Below are 23914 nucleotides of genomic sequence, written 5' to 3'. Positions count from 1 at the left end.
AAATTTTTTTTTAATTTGGTTCTTTTATCAGATTCAAGTCATGTCTGTGACCGCTGCACTTTTTTCTTTCAAACAGAGGAGTAACAACCATTTTATGTAAAAAAAAAATGGAAGGCAGAATTTGCAGACTTAACTATTTTGCTATTCTTATCTGCCAGTTGTTCTGAAGTTCTTACCTTTCCCGTGATAGCCGACCAGACTTTGAGCGTGTTGTCGTCAGAGCCGCTGACGATGCGGTTGCCGCAGAATTGGAGGCAGGTGATCACGTGGTCGTCGTGACCTTTCAGCACCTGAGTGGAGAGCGAGAGACCGATCGCTTTTTAACATCAAAGAACCAGCGTAAAATGTCAGTAAGTGCCGCAGGTGTAGTAGGCAGCAACTGCATGCTGTGACTGGTCACCTGTCATCTTTGAAGAAAACAGGTGAGTCGCGGGTACTGCGCGACCAGCCCAGTGTAAGCATTTGAGGTCCCCTTTACACCAGTTAGCGTCTAAGATGTGCTTAAGACATGTCAGGGAATATTATTATTATTAATTAATTTAAATCTCAAAAATTGGAAGTAAATGGAGGAACTGAAGTCCCCTCCTCTCCAGCTAGTTTCGCCCCCAGTGGAGCTCATCAGGGAAGTGTTTGAGGGCCATTACGTTTCTGTAAGATTTAATATTACAAAATGCTATCTATCGCCTGCCATTTCAGGTCACCAGCGGAGTTCATCAGGGAAATGTTCAAGGGCCATTCCTTTTTCTATAAAACAAACTTGCCAATCGGAAAGTAAATCAAAAATGAATGTAGGCAATAATAATTCAGGTCCGTTCATTTTCTTTTAGAATTTATAGAGTTTAGGGTTATGCTATTTCTGTGATTTGAAGTTGATATATTCTGTGCAGCCAGAGGTAGCCACACATAGTGGAGTTTATCCAGCTTGAGGTCCATTCTTTTTGTAAAAGATTTAACCATACCAATTTAAAGGAAAACGCTACCTTGGGTGATTTGAGGTCCCCTCTCCTCCAGTTAGTGTCTATTCTGTGCTGCCTGATGTAGGCACTCTTCCAGGGGCTGTGAGTGAAGCCGGGCTTGACGATTTTCCTCTTCTTGAGAGGTAAAGGCTCATCGATGCCTGGTGGTGGAGTAGTGAGAGGGAAGGATGAGTTGACTTTTTCAAGGTCATTGTGTTAGACTTCAAAGCGACATGTTGCTGCAGAGGATTAAGCACGTACCTTCTTCCCGGCATTTCTCTCTCCACAGCAAGTTGTCCTCTGCCAGAATGCGCCAGTAGCGACACGTCTGAGCGGCTTGGAGGAGGTCCTTGGGCTCCAGGAACGACAGTACATACAATGCCAGCTGCGGGAATGGAGGAGGAGACGTGAGAAAGGCACAATCGAGGAACAAAAAGCTCCTAAAGCCAAGAATGTGCTGTACAAAGGATGATGGCATTGACTGAATTGTTTGGCGTCTGCTTCATCAGTCCGATAGAGTGAAAAGTGTAATAGCTTTATAGCAGGATTTCAATGACAATATGGAGACCAGTGCTAACCATCGCGTGACAAATTCAGCATGTGGTCAACAGATCCCGAGACTAAATTTGCAAGCATCACTTTCAAGTACAATACGAAGACACATGTTCATGTTATTACGAAAGTGCTTAAGGCAGCCCAAAAAATAGTGAAAAAGAGTTTAGTATTTTCTCCATTGCATTTTAATGAACTATATTTGTTTTTCATCACCTGTAATATTTTTACTTTTCATTCAAAATGCAGGTATTTTTTTTTTTAGAATATTGGTGTATTTTTTATCTAATATATTTTCAAAAGTTTTGTCAAACAATCTTATGCTTCATAATTTCCTATAATTCTCAAATATTTGTCAAATAATTTAGCAAATAAAATTGATTTTTTTGCATTTTCTTTCATAATATTTTAGTATTTTATAACTAATACTATTTTTGTATTTATCATTTTTCTCCCCTTTTCTAAAATTATATTTAAAATATAGTATTTTTGGGTAATAGGTTGAAAAATAATATAATATTTTTGTATTATTGTCTAATAACGATTTCCCAATTTTTTTTATTTTCTCTTCTGATATCTCTAATATTAGTGTATTTTTTTGCCAAAATGTTTGTTTTCTAATATTCATATTTTACATCTAATATTTGTTTGTTGTGTAAGACTATTTTCTCTCTAATATTTCCCCCATTATGTTTTGTCTCATATTTTTCTGATTTGTATTTCCCCCCCAATAAATGACAAATCCCATTGTTAATTAATGTAGATTTTCTTCACGTTTTTGTATGTTAGTATCACATATTTGCAAATGTTTCATCTTAAAGCTAGAGAAACTCAAAAATTGTGACAAGGATCGATTTTTTGTTTTCATATGATGGTGAAAAAGTCTTCTTTTTTTTAAGTATACAGAATAGTGGTGGTGTTAACATCCCAATTGTAAAAGTACTTTTTTTTTTAGCACCCCAATAAAGGGGGATTGAAAAGCAGCCCTATATTTTGCAACCTTTTACAAAGAAAACAAGAAAAAAGCCCACCACATCGGACTGAACTCAGCATTAAGTGGGCTTTATACATCCTTGATCAGGTAATCAAATGTACAATGGATTCCGCTGTTTAACACGCATTTCTAGTCCTATTTGAGTCACCGTGAATGACGCAAGGCAGCCCTGCGGTCGGATTAGTGCTAGCGACATGTCAGGTGTTTCCATTCAAGAACTTGACGTCTGACAAAGAGGAAGTGTGTGCATGTATGTGTGTGCATGTGTGCATGTGTGTGCGTGTGTGTGGCAGGGGGGAAAGAAAGGTGTTGGATTGAAATGGAGGGACTATTTTCTTCTCACCTCTTTGGGCAACAGGGAGATGAAGTCGCGCTGAAACTGCGGCTCGATGACCTGCATCATATGCTTCACCTGTGTAGGCTCGCAGATGTCAATCAACTCGTCCAGCGCCAGCAGCTTCTCAGGGCCAGTCCAGCTCTGCAATTAAAAAATAAATAAATCACATACTCATTCCCGCATTGAAAAGCAGCTTGGAAATGGTCGCCATGGAAACGGTTTTAAAGCAATTATGCTGTTTTGATCTGCTATTAAAAAAAAAAAAACAGTGCAGGGAAAGGTTTGAGTTTTAAGTTTTTAAAATTTGTGACTTTGGAACTGTTTCAGTTGCTTTCGCTTAATCTCTTGAAAAATTTTCCTCATTGTATTCCTATTTAATATGATCAGATTTTTTGTATAGTATTTGTTCAAATGTTTTTCCTGACCAATTGCTATATTTATTACCGTTTGGAATTATTTGATAATATTTTGTTGTGATACATTTGTTCTCCATTTTATTAAAACTTTTATACTGAAATATTTAACCAAATATTTCCCTATTTCTAGAAAAATAATTTGGTCATAAAATGTCCTTAAACTGTAGTTGTGTCTTTCATTTTATCTTTGGTAAATATTCAATTCTACATCTTCTAATATTTGTGTCACATTTAGGGTGTTTTTTTTAGTTTAGTTTTTAGTTTGTTTAAAAATAATTAGCATTTCAGTCAGAATTTTTAAGATGGTATAACAATTTGTCATATCTTTTTGTATTTTTCTCATATTTTATATTGTTTTCAAAATATGTTTGTTTGCCGCAATAGTTATTTTGGTACTTTATTGTACCACTTTTTCTTTATTTTACATTGGAGCACATTTTGCATTTATTTTAAAAATATGTTACTTATAAAGTTTTGCAAAGAATATTGCATTTTAATCCAATATTTCATTTTTCTGATCATATCGACCCCGCCTCCCCCCACCCCCCAATTTGATTTTCTATTGATATCTAAGATTTTTAATATATTTATTACATGGAATACAGAAATATTAGTTAAGGGCTCTATATTTTGGTATTTTATGTAACATTTTTAAATTTTGCGGTTGGGGATGTTTTTCTCAAGAGTGGGGAAAAAAATGAAACAAATCCTGAGGCGATTGGACCACCACTGATTTTCATTTGGTATGTTTGCTCATTCTATGTTAGTAAAATCTTCACCACTTGCATTAAATGTTTTCCATTGTGCTGTTCTCCCTGTGTGCACTTTGCTTGGTCAAAATGCGTTCCAAGCCTACATTTCCAGCACGACATCCTCGTAAGCCTCATCCCCAACAAGCGTTGCGATGATGTCTGTGGCTTGCAGAATTCCCTCCCTGGTGTATGATGTTGAGTGTTTTCCCTTTGAGTGTTTCCTCAGCCTCCCGCATTAGCTGATCAAAACGCTTGTTCTCGCCACAGTTCCCCTCCTCCACTACCGTCATCCAGCAAAACACTCTTATGTCACACAGGCCGTCCTTGGGTTATTTATGGAGCTTTTTAGCATTTTTAGGAACTCCCCTAACCAAAGCGTCTGGACTTGAGCCGAGCTGTTATTTAGGAGTCGTTTTCAAGTAGGCTGTGGATAAAATGGTCACAAATGCACCACAAATAGAGGGGAGTGGAGCTTTTGGACACAAAATACTAGTAGCAGTAAAGTTATCAGGTTCAAGATGTGCATAGAGGATTTTCTGTTTTAGTTACTATGGCAACTTCTGGAAATATTGCCCGAGAGTGCTGAACAATTAATCAAATGGCATTTAATAATATTTTCAAACTCGTTCATCCCTACTTCCCCGATGTTGTATTTTTAGTTCTCATGATGTTGTGGTTCATGTTATCAAGTTCGTCTTATGTAGTGTTTAAAGATTTCATTCATCGCAGTAAAAGCTTTTCATCACGGTCTGTTGCCTCGTTCCAGTCAAATGCTGCCTTGACACAATTTGGTCAGATAAATAAATACGGCACAACAGTTTATTTTTCAGAGGAATTCATGTTGTCTTTTTTCCTAATTTGAGTTCAAATGGAACCGTTTCCCACGATCCATTAAAAAAAATAAAAAAGTCCCTTCAAGCCATCCAACCTATACATCACCATGCATTTTGCTGTTTCATTAAATTAGTCGTGATTTGATGATTTGATGTTGTGCCGGGAGCCAACACAAATTAAGGTTAGTCTTTCGCATCTGCTGTCCCGTTATTGTCAGTGCACTTCTTGCAGAAATTGCCTATTGTTAGAATGCTTATATTACACCGTGATTCAACACACGTCATTTCATTGTCATTCTGGTTGACATGGACACTGCAGAATGCAAAAAAAAAAACCTGCCTGCCGCAACGTACTTATACAACCAGACGTTTGCCTTGGCAGGGGTCTACACCATTCCACATGTATCACATTGTCGTTTTCTCTCGCGACAGGCCGAGACGAGACTGGGGAATGTACGTTTGGCTTTGAGCTGCCTCTACAATCAAGAAGCTGTCAGTTTGAAAAGATGGTAAACTGGCCCGAGGACTTGTCTTGGAAAAATAAAACGCGTGCACACCCCCCCACACACACACCCCCACACACACACACAGGTGTCCCTGCGAGTCAGCCATAATGAGCAGCTTCAAGTCTCATCTGTCACCACTCAGACATGAACATGTTTGCGGTGACGTCTTATTTCCAAAGGAGTCAATTAAAACCATCCAATTCTTCCAAGTAGTTATCACAAAGCCCCGTTATAAATAGGGATGGGCACGACAATCAGTTAACCGACTGTTTGGATCTTTTCGATCATTGGCTGCAACTAGCAGAAGCGCTATTGACTAAGCATTTGAATAATGATTCCTCGATTATGAACATGAGTGATTCATTTGATAATTGATTGTCGACTATTTGCACCTTTAGGTGAAATTAATGGACTATTAAAAAAGGCAGTCACTGGAAGAAAAAAAAAATGGAGGGGAAAATCAGAATAGTGACATTGAAAAGAAAATATTAAATTTTGACTTTAACTTAATAGAAGTGTTTCAAAGCCTAAAAGTGTCTGTTGTGTTTAAATTCTCTTACCAGCTCCCTGTACATGCCAACATATTACATCCAGGGTAAAACTTTTTTTTTTTAAAGGCATTAAGTTGAAAAACAACTTTGTGCATCAGTGTTAATTGTAAGATCTGCCTCTCACAGAGCAAAACCTGCAAACAGACTGCCTTAATTATCCACGGATTAGCATCTTATCCTCGTGCCTGTTAACAGGCTCAAAAAATAATTCCGCCGTATCCGTACACCCGACATTAGATAGCATCCGTTCAACTTTTTAACACCGACAACATGCCGTCCCCTTCATCTGCTTTTAGCCCCCCCGACAGCTCGGGCTAATTCCAATTCCACGCTACACTGCCTTCCAGTGATGTGCAGGCAGGGCTGGAACGACAACAATTATCGTGCAAGAGCAAGAGCGAACACGGATTGATTATTGCCCTATGCAGGGTTTTTCCTGCATATAAAACTTGGAGGCAGCAAATTTTAACCGCCACTGCCGTGTTAGCCACGTTGACAGAACATTTCTTTTGGACGATTTAGTGGAATTAAAAAAAAATTCAGTTGTGGTTCTATTGTAACCAAGCACGTGTCCGAATAATGTGCAGCCGAATGAACAGAATGGCACAAACGACTTCAAGTTGAGCCATGAAAAGTACCTGAAACGTCCGGAGCCATTCCTGGAGCCCCGTGGGTGGTTGGATGGACGTGAGACGCCGCCTCTGCTGGCCCTGACCGTTGGCTGCCCGGATGTGGCCAAACGTGGTGGGCGTGGCCGGGCACGGCACGATTCCCGTTGGGCTGAAACGATAAAAAATGCTTGATGGGAAAATCGTAATATACAATATTCATGAGGGCAATTATTCCGGAAAAAGTCACCAGCGGCATTTGCATCTAGAAGGCTAAAAACAATGCAAATAGGTTTCATTATTTCATTGTTATTGGGATATTCCAGATATCCTGAGTTAGCTCCGTATGATTTGAAATGGCACTAAAAATGGGGACATAATGCACGTTACGGACCCCAGAATGGGATGCAATGCAAGACAATAATGTTCACCTTTATTGTATTCACAACAATGCAAGTGTCAGAATGATTCATTTTGTGTGCTAGCTTCTTGGGCTTTTCTAACATTTATCCAAATAGATGGTGCGCTCATCACAGCAGCGTCAAGGGTCTTTTTTTTTTTTTCCACAGAAACTTGTCAGCCAATTGGAGAAGGGATTTCCCAATTAGCAGTCAAAACGCAACGACTGAGGAGAGATTATAAAGTTATACTGTTTTATTCAAATTTGAAGGCGTTTTTTGACCAGTGTAATAAAAAAAAATAAAAAAAAATAATGAGATATCACACAAAAAGAGCAAACACAAACTCTGGACCCACCATCTGGTTTTCAAAATATTTGCTGTGTTGTCGTCAGGTTGAACAACTAGATTGTGCAATTGGACAGACTGTTGGTAAAGCATGTAATTGTGCTACTTTAATTTGCAGTACAGCTATATGATTTTTTTTTAAACAAAAACTTCACCAAAGGATAGATTTTTTTGTCTTCCTTTGAAATCTCAAAACTGGCCATGTTCAACAGTATTAGTTACAAAGATGGTGTTATTTATTTATAAATGTTTTACTACTAAATGTGGTCAACGTAATTTTACGCTTGTATACCAAATAACGAGAAAAAAAACGTACAACAATTCCTGTGCCGCTAAAAGATATAAAAGACTATCTATATACTGGGGAATGGATTTTTTTATTTATTTTTGCGGTTGACTTGATCACCCACTGACGCCGCTGTACTTGCGTGCATTTCGACCACTAAGACTACAGCCTTCTCTCTACTTCATCCATTATGAATTTCATTAAGTATTCTTTTTAAATCCAGCCCAGTTCCGGTTCTGGCTGGAACACCACAAACAGGCGCAACACTGAAAAAGCCTTCATGGCGAACCCTGTATATAATTTCTCTACCGCAGCCATTTTGAAGCTGGAATGAATTCGCTGTCGCGCTATTGGCGAAAATAAATTATTAGTTAAGGTGTGCCGTTTTAAAAAAAACGATTTACAACTTTTTAAATATTTATCAGTGCAGAAGTAGAAACAAGCTCATCTACATGTTACATGAATGTACTATCGACCCCATATATTTGTGTTTGATGTCCTTTGGTACTGTCTTTTGCTCACGCTGCTCTGAGAGCATTGAGAGAAGAAATCCCCCGCGTGCTGGCAACAGAGTGCAGCAGAGGGGGGAAGCCCAGGGTCTATTTCATTATTGATTCATATTTAATGGGCCAGGATGCTGATACACTGCTGGTTACACGGCCACATTTACACTTAAGTGCCTGTTGTGTGTGTGTTTGTGTATTTTTAATGGGGCAACATGCGCATCAAGTATTCATGGGGAAACATCAGGGATGGCTGGCGGGAAAGCGTCATTCCGTTTGAACATCTCGGATTCGCTTTCCTTTCACGGCCTTTAATACGCTTTGCGGCAAATACCAGCGCCTGTTTAAATATTTCATTTCTTTTGATGCTGGATGGCGTGAAAGGCATGTGACAGTGACACTTTGGGATGAAGTGGATAAGAGCTCACACCTTGGGTACTTGAGGATCTTAGCCCAGATACCAACAAATGACTTTTCTGTCTTTGGCACTTTTGGCAACACTTATTACAAGATTTTCACTTAACGTCATATGACTTCTTTTTGGGTTGGCTATTTTTTAACACTTATTCTAAATAAGACCGGAGCCCAATTAGCTTCAAATGATATATTTTCTGCCCTCTGCTTTTTTTTATTTTTTTTTAATTGTAAAACGTATTTGCCTAAACCCTAGCATTTAATGAACATTTTATTTTACTTGGTCATTGATTTTTTTGCGTACCAAAAGCGGGAAGCCCATGTACTACTAATGGTATTTTGTAGTGACGTCAAAAGACTAAGTGCCAGGTTTTGCTTTTTATTAAGCTTTTTATTTTTTTTAACAAAACTTATTCGAAACAAGACCTTTGTTAAATGACTATTTTCTTTCTTTAGCTTTTTCTGCAATGCATAAAAGTGCTTCCACACGAAACACTAGCCTGACTGGCATCAAAATGCCTTGCAGTAGTCTTGACTTATTTTTGAGTGTGTGGATGAAGCTCACCTTGGGTACTCGGGACCTTTGCAGGGCTTTTTTCCTGAAGGGAAAGATCGGACCTCGGGGCCATGGTCCAACTTTCTCTTCATCTAAGGAGGAAAAACAAGAGAGAAGGATACCGTTAGACTCACTAATATGAATTAAGCCTTTGTGGTGGAGGATAACAGTGAAAACAATAAAATGGGGGGGCCAATTTTATTTGAATACTTTTGCTTTCAACTCCAACAAAGCAAAGTTCTAAAGGCGCGTAAAAAGCAGGTCGTGTAGTTTTTTCACCCCCTTTTTTGCCGAGCGCGGTGCAGAATTGCCTCAGACGTTGTTAGCATTGTGTCTGCAACTCGGAATATTAAAAATCTGCTAGCGTCAAATTCATGCTAATGGGGAGCCAAAGAACAGAGGATCAATATATTAACCAATGCGCTGTATACAAAGCTAATGAGATCCAATGCAAGAGCAGCATAAAAATCTTGCCATTAAGGTATTCATTTAAAAACAATTTCCTTTAGAATAGTTGGAGAAATCTGCATGTAGTCAACCCCAGGTGACCTTTGTCAAGAGAAGCTGAGTACACCCCGGCCGGGCTGGTCGGCAAGTCAATCACTGGGCCCAAAACCGACAACCAATCATTTCAACTCACATTCACACAGTCTTTGATGAACCTAACAATGTTTTTAGAATGGGAAAGAAGCCTGGAGAAAATCTATTGGAGCATGAGAAAACGGGGATTTCAACCCAGAAACCTCTCGACTGTGAGGCAGACGCGCTAGCCACTACTCCATCGTGCTGTCTCCAGTTGATTATATTCTCATTTCCCCATAATTGAGCAAACAAAGACGCTTGTGTTTTAAGACGATCTGTTCCGTTTCTGCCACACATGCAAGTGATCACCCTCTCATCAACACTCCCTCAAATGTGCACACTGCTCCAAATGATGTATACAAGGTGCACGGATGGCCTCGTTCCTCAATTAATTCAACATGTTGCTTGTTTGACAAGATGTGTGTGGCCCTCACTTTCAGGTTGATATTTTTTTTTATTGTATTTACATCTTCCACTTATTGTGCAGATGTTTAGAACATTATTAGATTAGGATTCTTTTATTTAAAGAAATATCATTTATATGTGTCGCCCCAAAAAAAAAAAACATGTCTTGAAGCAATTGATCATTACTACCCAAAGCTTTGGGATGATTGTGACATGTCATAAACATGACATCCCTGAATATTTTGAGAACAAAGGGTATTTTATTACGAATAGATTTTCATCTGCAACGCTGACCTCGCTGCATACAGCGGAGTAAAAACAAATTTTGTTGACGGATTTAAAGTGATACTTGACTCATTTAGCCATTTTCAGCAGTAAAAAGTTAATATTTTGTCCACAATTAATTTGATAACTTTATTTTCATGTATAATTAACACCCATAAAAACATTTTTTTTCCACTTTCTGTCAACTGAAGATGCCATCACCTGTGCTGAGGAAGTAGGCAACGACCAATCATGGCTCAGTTTGCTGACTAAACCCAGAAAACAAGTGAGCTGTGATTGGTCGTTATCTTCTTCCTCAGCGCAGGTGATGTCATCTTTAGTCGACAGCAGGTCGAAAAAACGGTTTTAACAGTATTAATTGTACAGAAAAATAATGAAGTTGTCAAATTAATTACATAGGAGTGTTGTTTGAGTTAGAACTTTCCATTGTGCGAAAAAAAAATCTCGTGTTTTTTAAAAATATTTTTATTCTTGGTAAATTTTCATTCCTTTGAAATTTAGGGGTTCACATGATAGTTATGATAAGTGTTGGAATTATGATGGGGAATGTGGATACATTTATTTGTAGTAAGGGTCACAGGACGAAAAAAGTTTGAGAAAGTCTGGTTCAACTCGTTATTTTCCACCTATATTTGATGCATACAAATAATTGTTAACTCATAACACGATCACAACTGAAGCAAGAGATCGCAGTTTTGCTCCATGTTGACATCAAGGAATATCTAAAACACCCTAAATTTGCCTGTGATTAAAATATTTGAGGTGTGCTACTGTGAATTAAAACAGCATTGTCCCATGTTGCCTTTTCTGCCGTTTGTGTGATAACTAGAGAGAAAAGCTGCATATTCGATGCCGTGCTGTCTGGATCTGCACAGGCTTGATAACACGTCTCTCCTCCAGATCGGTCATTTATTTTGTCAGTCTCTATAATTTGGCCAGTTTCAGTGTTTTTTCTCTCCAAACCGCCCCCCCGCCACTGTCCCAAGGGGGGTGTTTGGGGTTTTAATTAGAACCCAAACCCTTAAAATATAACCAGGAATGCTGGCTATCAGTGACTGCGCCTGTTCTGTTCTGTATCGAAAACAGACTACAGAATCAATGCGCTAAAAGCGACTGATGGGAGGAGAAGCACGTGTACATGACTAGCACGCTAATGCGTCGCCGCCGCCGCCACCCGAACCCCCCTCAGGACATTAAGACTGTGATCTAAAGCACAATTGATGATTTCCTCCTACCGTTAGCATGCGAAACGGCACTTTGAGAGAGCCTCTAAAGCCGCACGTTATTCATTCAGCGTAACCTTTTGACAACAAACATGGCGACGGCGGAGGAAGGATTAAGAATGTCGAAAATGTGAACGTCCTCGTACTTTAACACCTCAAGGCGTGCCCATGGTGAGGGTTCTCCCATTGGTATTACAATGAGAGCATTTGACGAGCACTTTTTAGTGTTTCTCATGATTTAAACATTGTGGGTTTCTATTGGTACTGCATGTGTATAGCTAACATAAAGCATAAACTCGAAAAATCAGATTTGCCATATTGCTGGATTGTTGATCTCGGAAAGCTGTTGACAGTAAAATATTTTTTTTAGCTGTATCACTCACTTTTGTGGACAGCTAACCTCCATTCTGTTTACATTCTTGTAACCAACAATAAGAGAAAGCGCACAATCAACGGGTTTGTTGTGACGCATTTTGGTTTAAGCAAGGGCAGAAAATAGACCAGGGGAATCCAAATATGGGAGTGAAAGCAGTCAGAAACCGTGTAGATCGAGTTTGTGTGTAGGGTTTAGAGGTTACTTAAGCCAACCACAGAGTGGTGACCTCATTGCAATAGCAGTTTAGTAGCCAAGAGAGAGCCAGGGCGTGTGATGTATGCACACTTTGCGAAATGTGTGTTTATGCGCGTGTGCATGGGAACATCAGAGAAAATTAAGGTGTGGAGAGGAAAAAAAAAGAGGAAGCATGTAACAGGCCTCTTCTTGTGTGTGAAGAAGAGCACAAGAAGGGGATGTGGATAATAAGTGCTTCCGCAGCCCTCTTTCCACCACATCCGGCATGACAGATGGACGCAAGGGAAAGTATTTTTGATACGTTTGGACAGACCGGCAAAATCCTGCAGCGTTTCAAATGGCCAACAGCTTTGCATCTTGCAGTTTTTCTCTTCCATTAAAAATACACAATGGTACCCCTTGACGAGTTTTTCGAGTCTTGGGGATTTTTTTTTTTTAACTTTGTTGTGCCTTTTATTTATTTATTTTTTACCGTAGTGTCTAATCTTTCATCCCTTAGCAGAGTGCAGTTTACCAGCTAGTCAACATTTCTTCTTCCAAAAAGAGGCAAAGTGTGCTTACATCAGCTGATTATTGCCACTCATTGTTGAAGTTAACTTGAAATTAAACTTAAAACAAGGAGAATTACAAGTTGTGTGATGACGACACTGACCAAAGCGTGCTATCTTAATGCTAACACATGACATCAATCTGTAGACGGATTAACAAAACTAGCATTGATAAGGCAGCAATTATAAACCTTTACTAAGTGGTATTGGAAGATAAATGGATCATCACTAATTATAGAAAGAAAAAAAACATAGAAGCATGTAATCTTTATGCTTCGCAAAAATGACTTATGATTTCATCTTGATTGCAACTTTTTTTTATATTTCATCATCAAACGTGCATGTATTTAAATGTATGTAACGTATGTATGATACCGTCTCATGGTGGTTTGCGCATCAGAGGGAGTGGCACAATGTCCATTTATTCCAAGAAAAAAAAAAAAAAGCACAAAAAAAAAGAGAATTCTTCACATTCCATTTTGGGGGCTTTTCTCTTTTAATTGAAAACCATGCTAGAAATATGTATTGATGTCTTTTGAGTGATAAAATAGATTAATGACCTTTCCATTCATTTCAATAGAAAATACAACAGATTTGAGTTACAAGTGTGGTCAGGCAACAAATTTAATTTGTATGCCAAGTGTAACAGGTTACAGTTAGGCCTAACCGTAAAGGTAACACTAGAATAATTCTGAAAGTATCTGCCAAAAATGGCAATCAATATTCCAATCACAACCCACGTGTGCATATGACATGCATCGGCCCAAACGCTCCTTCATATATTCACTTTTGATGGCTTCCACCCAGCAGATATCCTGACGTGGAGGATACTCTACACTTCACACAAGCTGACACAGTGACCCATTATCCCAGGTCCGAGCCAGGGGCAAATGTTTAATGTCATGGGAGTGGTGAGAAGTACTGTCAGTGAGAGACTCCGACAGGCAACAGATCACATGCACGCGAGACAAACCCTGCTGCAAAGCGAACCAATGTCGTTCAGTTTCCAGTCACTTCTATACAAGTCAACTATTATCTTTTTTTTTCTTTTTCTTTTTAATAAACTAGCCTTTTGTGAGAGCACACAAGTATGAATGCAAAGGGCGTTTCAGAGCATATTTAGAAAAAGAAAAAAGTAGGGTATCTTTGAGGAAGAAGAATGTCAAGTTTCAGACTTTTAAAGGCTATTTCATCAAATTTAAGACTTCTCCTTCACTAATATGATTAAGCACAATCAAGGACTGTTTTATGATCAGAATATTTTTTAATTTTAAAAACATTTATGAACGTAATGGATCTCGGTGGTTGGGCTCATTCTGAGTTTTGTAAAGCTTAAATTACAAAGATAAAAACATTTGCAGGCCATTTTCATCCATTTTAAGACCTCTCAATTAAAAGTAACCACAAGACGTAGTTACTCCATGAAATATCGTAACTAATTAATTTGACAAACTAAATCATTTGTCAGTGATTTGGCTCAATTGGAGCGCTGGTATTTAAAAAAAAAAAATGCTATGTAAAGATGTCTAAAGAAGAGGCCTTAATGCTGGAAAATCACATTCAAAAGTACTCCTCTGCTGTTAAATTTACCAATTCTAACAATTACAATTATTTTGCCCCCCCACCATAAACAAAATTGTAATTAAAAACCTTTTTTCTTCTTAATACATTTTTAAATTAACCTCCCTGTTCCAATTCTGCTTGCCTTTAAAAAAAAATTTTTTTAAATAGTATTGTAAAATCTGAAAAAATTGAAGGGGAAAAATCCTTTTGATGTCGTGCATGCTTTTCAAAGTAATTTCCACAACATGGAATCAACGTGTCGAAAAAGTCAACTCCTGAACGGATCCCTATTTGGGCTTCCACCCACCAGTTAGTTACAAACCCCGAGTGCGTCTTACTGCACAGTGCGTCAAATCGATGAAGTAAGTCCGTGCTCATTTTCGTCATTTTTTGAAAAAGCCTCCACTTGAGTGCCAAGGCAGTCACCCGTCCGCGGAATGAGACCAATGTGCGCATTTAGCGAGGCGAGGGCGCCAAATCGGCGTGGAGAATATACAAATAAACGTCAGAGCGAGGCCTCACTGGGCTGTTTGGATCTCTGCGCCACGCTGCTCTCCCGTCCTCCGCAGTGACCGAGCAACCTGACCCACGAGTGGCGCGTCATAAAAAAAAAAAAGGAACGCTCATAATAATAATAAAACTCGACGCAGTGACTCACTTTGTAGAAAATCATCTTCAAAGTGCCGTAGAACCCCATGGTGCTGATTTTTGGGAGCCGGCGGGCGCTTCCTTCCTGCTCAGTGACGCTGGCTGGAGTGTGGCGGTGCTTCTGCGGGGGCGGTGGCGGGGCTGTGACGGCGTGAGGCCGGCGGCCGACTCGCAGGTAGATCCGACGCCGCCTCGGCTGTGAACATGCTCGGGCACGTCACCCCTCCACCCGCGTTGCTTTCAGTAGAATCCCCCCGAGCGATGGCATCGAATAACAACGCGGAGGAAGGAGGGGGGAAATTAGCGAAGATAAGCTCCAGTCGGACGCCGGGCAAGAAGCGAGTCTCGTGTCCGTGTCAACGACGCGATGCGGCGGTCGACTGGAGGCTCGCGCACCGCGGAGCAGGGAGTGATCACGGGAGGGGAGGAGGAACGGAGAGAGCGACGAGTGGGGGAGCGAAGAGTGAGTGTGCGTCCTCCGTCTTCCTCTGCGCACTGCAAAAAGACGCCTCCTCCGCATGGATCGCATTCGAGCCTCCCCAGTGGAGCTGAATGGTGCAGTCCGGCGTTCAGCGCCCTCTCTCTGGATTTGCAAGCATGCCGAATTGAAGCACTATCAAGTCCTATCTTCCACCACTTGTTGCACAAGCAACTGATGCACGTACCACGCCCTAAAACTGCCCCCCCCCCCAACACCTCTATAGGAAATTGTCGCGAATATATAATTTTGAAAGAGCACATAAAGCAGTGTGCATTTGAAAAGAGAGAAAGAAAAAACTACTACAGTATAGCTGATTAGTTTTAAACTAATATGTTCACCACTAGATGGCACTCATTGCTCAAGACCACCTACAACAAGACTGAAATCAGAGAAGAAGAGCTCTGTGCCTAGTTTGCCAGGTATGGCTATCAGCCATAAGCAATTTCAAATTATGTACATTGTGTGCTCACCCAAAAATACATAAACAGCATTTATTTTTCCACCCACAAGAACCGTTGACAGTTCATTTGAAGTGCGTGAGGAGCAAGAGAGCCCTTTTGCACAGATCAGAAAAGATACCTAAATTGACTAACATTTAGTTACCATTCAAAATGTTATAACTTAATTTTTAACAATTTCCGATGGGTGCACTGACAATTTTTTCAACTTTTTTTTCTTTCAAATACAAGCTATATTTTTATGCTGCAGCTTTCACTACAAATTAGATTAGATAAAATTACACACACACACACACACACACACAGACAAACAGTAGCTGGCTTGATAATACTGATGAGGCTAAATAATAATGCAATCACATAAAGACATGAAGGTTTTCGATTAGTCAGCTCTTCCTAGGACGGAGGGGCTGGCACTGATTTATGACCCCTTATCTCACTGTGTGTGTAGGGGGGGAGCGGGGGAGGGAATCACCTAACTTCCTGATCCCACGGGAGACCAGCGCTGCTGTTTCGACTAGACCATAGTTTTGTACTTCCTATTTGTTGTATTAATTACTCAAAGATAAGTTTAGCGTATTGTAATTTCATTTCAATCCAATAGCACCTGCAAACATGACAAGAAACGGTGTGTAGGAATTTCACTGTGGGTATTTTACCCTGACGTGGCTGCAGGGCACTCCCCTACTCAAATAATTCCTCACAGAAATGTATATTCTTAGATTAAATCATAATATTATGAGAATCAAACTGGATTGTAAAAATCATAAAATCATGCGGCTGCCTCTTTTCCCCAAAACACTTAAAAAAAAAAATAGACCAATACAAAATCGGCATAAGTCAGCCATCGATACCCACAAGGATGCATGGACAGGAAATCAGACGATGCAGCAAGTTAATTTCGGAATAGAAATGCTGCTCTGTATTAAGCATAAAATACAATCCAAAAGAGCGGGAAAAAAGACATCGTGAAGAATTGCGGCATCCTCTTCACACTTTGGGCAGCTCTGATAAAACTCCTTCCTCCCCCCATTTTACGTGTAATTTGTCTCGTCTTAAAGAAGACACACAAAAAAATAAGGGCCGTCGTCATGAGTACTTGTACTTAAGTGCGTCGCAATGCCAATATTTGCTCAGGACTGCATCTCTTAACATTTGAATAAGATGTTTGTCCACCAAAGAAGAGTCAAACAGTGTGCAAATTTCCAAATGAGCTCAAGCGGCAGATGAGACGACCGACCTCTGTATCATAATCTATCAGCATTGTCAGTGTTGTTGGTGCACCTGCTTAGTCGCACACACATTCAAAAGGACCAATATTAGCCTTTCAGCGTGGCAGGTGACAGCCGACTGATGCTGCCCACTTAATGCGCCAGATGGCTTCATAGCTCTGATTACCGACAGGCAAATCTCAGGCAAAAAAAGATGACCATTTTGGACACTGAGGGTGCATTTATGTAACTACATATTTTCTTTGCGTTTGGGAAATGTTCAGCATCAAAATGACTCCCATTTAAACCGCAGTCTATCATCGTTTATCTCGGACGAAAAAGAACCTCAAATGATCATACTACGAGAGTAAAGTGGCGATGTTATGACGGTTGTACAAAAATACAAAAAAAAAACTAAAATGAGGATTAAAAACAAAGAGAAAAAAAATACTCCAAGAACCCTGAAGAAATAATTATATATTCAAAAGCAATATTGAGGGCGAAAGAAAAGTAGATTTCTCAAAATCGTTCAGCCCTAATTTTTCATTTTGTTTCATTACTCAGTACACACAGAATCTGCTAAATAAGCTATAGCAACGACATTTGTCCCTCGACTCCACTCGATTCGAAATGGCCGCATTTGCTCCAAACTGGAGCGTCCAAATGACTGCTGATAATTGCTAACGCTGACCTCTGCCCGCCTATTTATTTTCTCCGCAGCGCATTGATGTCACACGGGAGATGGCGGTGGCTCTCGTCTTCATTTCCTTTTTGACCCGACCCCTTCAAACATGAACGTTGCAGTCGCGTGGGTGGCTGCGCGAGATGTTAATTCAACTCCACGCAGACGATGCTCCATTATCCTTCGCCCGTTGCCATGATTCATCATTTCCTTATTCATCAAAAATCCCCCTTTCTCCTCACGCCTTGCATCTGTCATGCCTGGAATGAGGCACTCGCACTTCAGCTTGTTTTATTATTAGGGACCTGTTCAAAAAGGGGGGCCCACACCTCCCAGTACTCATTTTCCCTCCAAAAGAAGACAATCGCACAATGACACGCTCCCGTTTAGTGCCGCATCGCTGCCCGAGAGGTATTCCGGCCTCAAGTTCACCGCCTCGCATTAAACATTAGCTGGAGAAAGGCCCATTCTTCTCGGCAAGTTGGAAGAGTTCCCACCAGCATGTTTTGGGACGGTAGGAACTGCTGCCGTCTCTCGCTCGACAGCTGTTTCGGAATATCGTTCACTTCCTCAGTCACAAACTGAAAGAGTATTCCACCGGTTTTTAAGCGGCACACAGACAAAACATCTTGATATTACGTAGATGCTCTTTACTTCAAAAATTAAAAAAATTAAAAAAGAAAGAGAAAAAAAGAGAAAGAAAAAAAGAAAGAAAAAGAAAGAAAGAAAAAAAGAAAGAGAAAAAAATAAAAATTAAAAAAAGTAAAAAATAAAAATAAAAAAATTAATTCAAAAAATAAATAAAAATAAAAAATAAAAAAAGAGAAAGAAAGAAAAAAAAAGAAAGGGTATATAATATTTCTACATTTTGTGTTTTTTTTTGTTATTAGTGACAATTGCAGATTTTTCAAAAGATCTAATGGTGGTTCTTATCCACCTCATTCAAAGCATGCAGCAACCTTTTTACAGGGGGTTCTCAGCTTACAACGGGTTCCCATACTCTATTGCTAACCTATGCTACAGTAAATATTTGTATGAAAAACACTTTTTCCACCCCATTCAAAGTATGCGGCAAAACGTCACATCTTTTACAGGTGCTTCTCGGCTTACAACGGATTCCCAAAGCAAAGCGTGCAGCAAAGTTTCACGTTTAACAGGGGGCTTCTTGGCTTCCAACAGATTCCCAGTCTACTGCTAAGCTATGCTACAGCAAATATTTGTATGAAAAGTACAGCAAATATTTGTATGAAAAACACTTCAAGCCCATACAATAATATAAAAAGCCGAAAATACAGCGAGAAGAATGTTCCTTCATTCAAAAGACCTTTCTTTAAAAGCAAGTCAACTATCCATTTATTTGCTCACGCGTATCTGGGTTTATTGAGTCAAGGAACATAAAAAAAAAAAAATCTCACCGTACACCACAAAATAAAAATGTCAATATAAGTATATATACTGAAAAAATGATGCTCTCTATGTGCCTCCTGCAATCAGTTCTGTCATATGTCACAGGCTGAGATATACATTACTTGTTTTGAATAATTCCGCCCCAACGAGGGGAAATTTACTAATTTCTCTCACACACTAACGTGCTGCAGGACAGTGGCTAAAAATCACAGATTTAAAGGACATCTTCAGCTCGTGCTACATTTTCCCATTCAAAGCATGAAGCAACATTTGCCACATTTTATAGAGGATCCTCAGTTTGTTGGAGTGATTAAGTCATTTTTATTTAATGTCAGAATCCACCATAGCATATCATAGTAAAGTCAAATTAAACAAAATGTTTGCATTAAAAACATTTCTAGGTCCTAAATATAAAACAAGAAAATAGAAACTCAATATGGCGATTACTGCATTTTTGTTTTGCATAACCATAAATTCTATATATTCTTCTTCCATACTCAAGCATCATATTGAATCACTTTTTCAGCAACACGTGGCCTTTTTGCCGGATAAGTGACCCACAAAACTGGGCAAATATTTGAAGCGAGGTGTCGTTAGCTGTCGTCGGAGCAATTCAAGCGTGCCCAGAATGGCTTTGAAGGCGCATCAGACAAGACCGCGGTGCGAAAAGGCCACCTCGTCGCCCAACCTTTACACAGCGCATTGGAATGCCTGGCATGCAGGAGAGGCCGTGCCGTGGCCTTTCAATGGGCCGGCCTCTCCATTGTCGCTCTTCTTCTGGCCCTTTTGTAAAGCCTTAACCCCGCCTCCCCCCGATACTGACCTACTGCTCATCAAAACCTAAATCGCACTGGTCACACCTACATAAACCCAGTAAAGCAAGTAGGTTTTGTTAGGGGGAAAATAAGGTGATCCTTTCATGCAGTAGAGGTTATGTGGAAACGCTCATTAACTCTGCAGTGCAGGCGGATGGCTTCTGGGAAATTACAAATGCTAACGTTTTAGCTTTAACACACACAGCCTGAAGCTAATCCACGGATATTAGGCACTCCCAAAAGGATAGCGTTCATGTTTTAGGAATAAATCACACATTCCTAGCCCTTGAGGGGTCCTCTAAATCTATTTAAAAGGACATTTAAGGACGTTAGTATGAAAATATACTAGCTCATTTGTCCCAAATGGGAAAAAAACTGTCACCTTCCCAAAGACTGTAATTGGATTTTTATCTCCCATTTAAAATATTCAACTGCTGAAAAGAAAAAAAACAACTTTAGCCTAAAATCAAACCATCCTATTCTTTAATTCCACTTTTCCTCATTAAAGTCAGGGGTGAGCTGGTGCCTCTCCCAACAGAATTTGGTACAACATAATCTGGCCGCCAGCCAGTCACAGGGCACATAAAGACAAGAATTCGCATTCCAATCTAAGGACAATTTAAAGTCTTTAATGAACCTAAGAAAATATGAAGTAGGTTTAGATAGAAAACTGTAAAAATATGATACATTTTGCTGCATGCTTTGAATAGGGAAAATGTTGCACCATTTTAAGGGAGGTTTTGAATATGCCCAAGGGTGGATACATCGTTAGCAACATTGACTTCCACACATTATTTCATCACTTTATAAAGTGTAACTAACTACTATACTGTATTATTTGTGTGTTGGATGACTAGAAAAGCCCACAAGTTAGTGGGGGCACTTGTAAGTCCAGGTACTCATGCAGCTCAAATGTTCCTCCATGTTTAATCCCGTTATGATGAGAAGCTTTTGCATGTGGTTGCAGTCTGAGCGGTTCACATCCCATTGTGGTATTTAAGAGAGGGGGAGTTATGGAAATGTGTCTATGATGCGCCAGGTGATTCCTGGCTGGGCCATCAACATTTACACAGGCACGCATAAACCTCTTTAATCATCGCAAATTACAAACGTTGCTGCGCCTGCTGGCTGTTGACTCTGAAAATGAAGATCCAAAACCATTTCAGAAAACTCATTTGGGAACATTCTGACACAGTCTCGCCTTGACCCCCACTTCATCCCGATAGCTTTGAAGAGTTTTACTTATCTCATGCACACAACTGTAATCATTTTTTTACTGTACCTACGGAGGAATTTGAGGAGGGAAAAAAACTTCAGTATCCTTTGACCTGAGGCGATAACATCACTAAGATAACAAAAGGTGGTAGTCTATCAATGATGAGTTTCAATGCTGGAGAAATGCACTCACTACAGTACAACAAAATATGTGATTTGTCTCATGAATACTTTCATGTGTTTTAGGGTTTCCCAACACAACGCCCCACAAAAAACCCACAGTTGTAAAGCCCATCAGAGAGTAAGAAAAAAAATAACCCAATTAATACAAATTTCGCTGAATGTGAATATTAAATATTAAAAAGTCGCATGGACCTATGCCTAAAAATTAACAAAGGGTTGAATATCATTTAGTGAGTGAATTGTACACTCTAAAAAAAGTTGGGTAAAAAAAAAAAAAACTAACTATGGGTAAAAAAAATTATATCTTTTAGTGTAAAATAGCTCATAAATATTGGTCAGATCCTACTTGGGTCAAAAAAATTGGGTCATTTTGTATAAAATTGATCCATAAAGTGGATCAGCCCATTTCTAATCCATAATTGGCCCAACTGTTTTTAGAGTGTAGGGAAAAAATGGTCCGCCGATTGGCTGGCAACCAGTTCAGGGTGTACCCCGCCTACTGCCCGAAGCCAGCTGGGATAGGCTCCAGCAACCCCCGCGACCCTTGTGAGGACAAGCGGTACAAAAAATGGATGGATGGATGAAAAAATGGTGAGAAAATCTAGAAGATTTTTACTCCAAGCATCCATTTTAATGGCACGATTCAGGAAAAGGGAGCCTAGAAAGTAGGACCAAGAAAAGCCCAATTCCAGCTTCTCCATTTGGCGAAAATGCCTCAAGCGCTCATGCCCAAAACTGAACAGGAAGTTAAAAAAAATTGAGTTGAAACAGCTGTTTTTAATGCAAATTCCATGGCTCATTCTTAGACCGCGCAAAAATGAGCCCCAATCAGAAGCAGGCATCCTGGACAGATGTGCGATGCTAAATTATGAAGCACCTGAACTCTTCATAAAGGTTTCACAAAGGCAACCATTTATAAATAAGTGATCTCAAAGGGGATCATTTAGGACCATCTTTCCTTGTGTTGGTGAAACCAAATCTAACTTGTATAAGAAATGGGGCATTTAGGAAGTTAGCTAAATGTAAAAAGTGGGCGGGTTATTTGTGGTCACATTTGACAGCGCGGCAGCAGAGTGAAGCGGACGGGCGACCCATGTTGATTTACAATCCAATTTCAACCAGTGAGGGGTGCGTTTGATCTCGTTTAGATGTGTCCACCCAGCACGCTTGTAGAGCAAAGGTTCTTGTCTAAAGTGTCCCGTTTGAGATTAGCGCTATCTCTGATGGGCCACCAGCAGAGTTGCTGATAGCAAGCTTGACTTGGAATGACACAATGTGGCCACCAGAGACCGCACAGGTGAACGGCAGAAAGAGAGTAAAGCAAAGTGAAGCATGAGAAAAATGGGAATATCTTTGTCATAAATCTTTTTGGGGCTCGAAGTCAAGTGATGCAACTTGCCGCAAGTTTCACAAAGGCGATAAATGGAATGATGCAAGACCGACAAACACGTCTTGGAGAAAACACTGAAATGATCAGACTACTGTGATGGTGATTGTGGCTGTCTGATGAGAATCCTTGTATTTCTATTTCTTAACAATGTAAAGCACCAATAGTAATGTCCTCGTTTCAGACCAAGAATATTATACGAGCACTAGCACAACTAAAACTGAAAAACACATTTTTGTTAACAAAATAAAAACATGAGTACTTAAAAAAAAAAAATAACGAAGTAGAACTTCATTTATGTGATTAAAACTAACTATAACCGGGGCTAAACTGTCCTATTTTTTCCGTTCTGGTCAATTAATTTCATACATGAGCTTTTGGGGGTGATTATTTACATATTAATTTTGATACTACTGTTAGGGATGTATCCAAACATCACGATATGATGTCACAATATGAAGCTCACAGATACGATAATTATCACGATATTGTGGGGAGGTTGGAGATATTAAAAAAGGGCACAATATTGTAAAAAAGAAAAAAAAGAAAAAGGAGCTCATACTAAAAAATAAAAGCACAATATTGTGCTTTTGTACATAACAGCAAAGCATAGAAACCACCTACAATCTCTAATAACACTTAATATTAAGGCACTTAACTAATGCATGCACACAGATTCCTCCACATATTGACTCGCTTCACAAGCATATTATGTTCCCCTTCATCTGACGATTAGCGTGGATTTTAAACATAGAAGAGCCAAAACATTCCTTATGAAAATTAGACTGCACTAAAAAACTAGCCACCAGAGGGTGCTAGAACTGCGCAAATGGAAATAAACCTGGCTTTTAATATCGTGACATGACGCCGACGATATTATATATATATATATATATATATATAAAATAGTTTTAATATTGCGACATCACAATACTGCCGTTATCGTTACATCCCTTATTACTGAATGGCCGTAGAGAAGAAGAATGTTCAATTAGTCATTTGGGAACTGCAGTTTACTTTATTGCACTATACACCTATTGTGACTTTTTTCAAAACTAAATAAATAAATAAAAACTAGAAAGAAAAAAAACATTTACTATCCTGTTTTAGACACATATTACTGACAATGAAATGAAATATCTCCTAATAAAACTGTTCTATAACATATACGTGACAAACTTGTCAAGGAAGGAGAATGCAAACCCATTCTATATTAAGACAGGACAGACATTATTGAAAT

The 23914-nt window shown here is 39.4% G+C and overlaps 1 protein-coding gene across 2 annotated transcripts in view; it reads right to left on the bottom strand.

Moving 5' to 3' along the window:
- The window catches only part of fbxw7 (F-box and WD repeat domain containing 7), a 79676-nt gene that overhangs the window by 12042 nt on the left and 43720 nt on the right, over positions 1-23914 (bottom strand). The window contains exons 1-7 of one of the 2 annotated variants that reach the window (XM_086082885.1): positions 14846-15468; positions 9020-9102; positions 6536-6677; positions 2846-2980; positions 1218-1341; positions 981-1117; positions 177-290 (exon numbers count right to left, since the gene is read on the bottom strand). In XM_086082885.1, coding sequence (XP_085939011.1) covers positions 177-290; positions 981-1117; positions 1218-1341; positions 2846-2980; positions 6536-6677; positions 9020-9102; positions 14846-14884 — 774 coding nt within the window. In that variant the 5' untranslated portion in view covers positions 14885-15468. Of the gene's footprint in view, positions 1-176; positions 291-980; positions 1118-1217; positions 1342-2845; positions 2981-6535; positions 6678-9019; positions 9103-14845; positions 15469-23914 lie in introns of those variants that run through there. The other variant, XM_086082884.1, reaches the window with a different exon arrangement.

Source organism: Leptonotus elevatus, chromosome 8 (genome assembly GCF_054856555.1).
Source record: "Leptonotus elevatus isolate MCC_2025b chromosome 8, RoL_Lele_1.0, whole genome shotgun sequence".
Classification (NCBI taxonomy): Eukaryota; Metazoa; Chordata; class Actinopteri; order Syngnathiformes; family Syngnathidae; genus Leptonotus; species Leptonotus elevatus.
The sequence above is the reverse complement of the archived record's forward strand: the minus strand, read 5'-3'. Positions and strand labels throughout refer to the sequence as shown.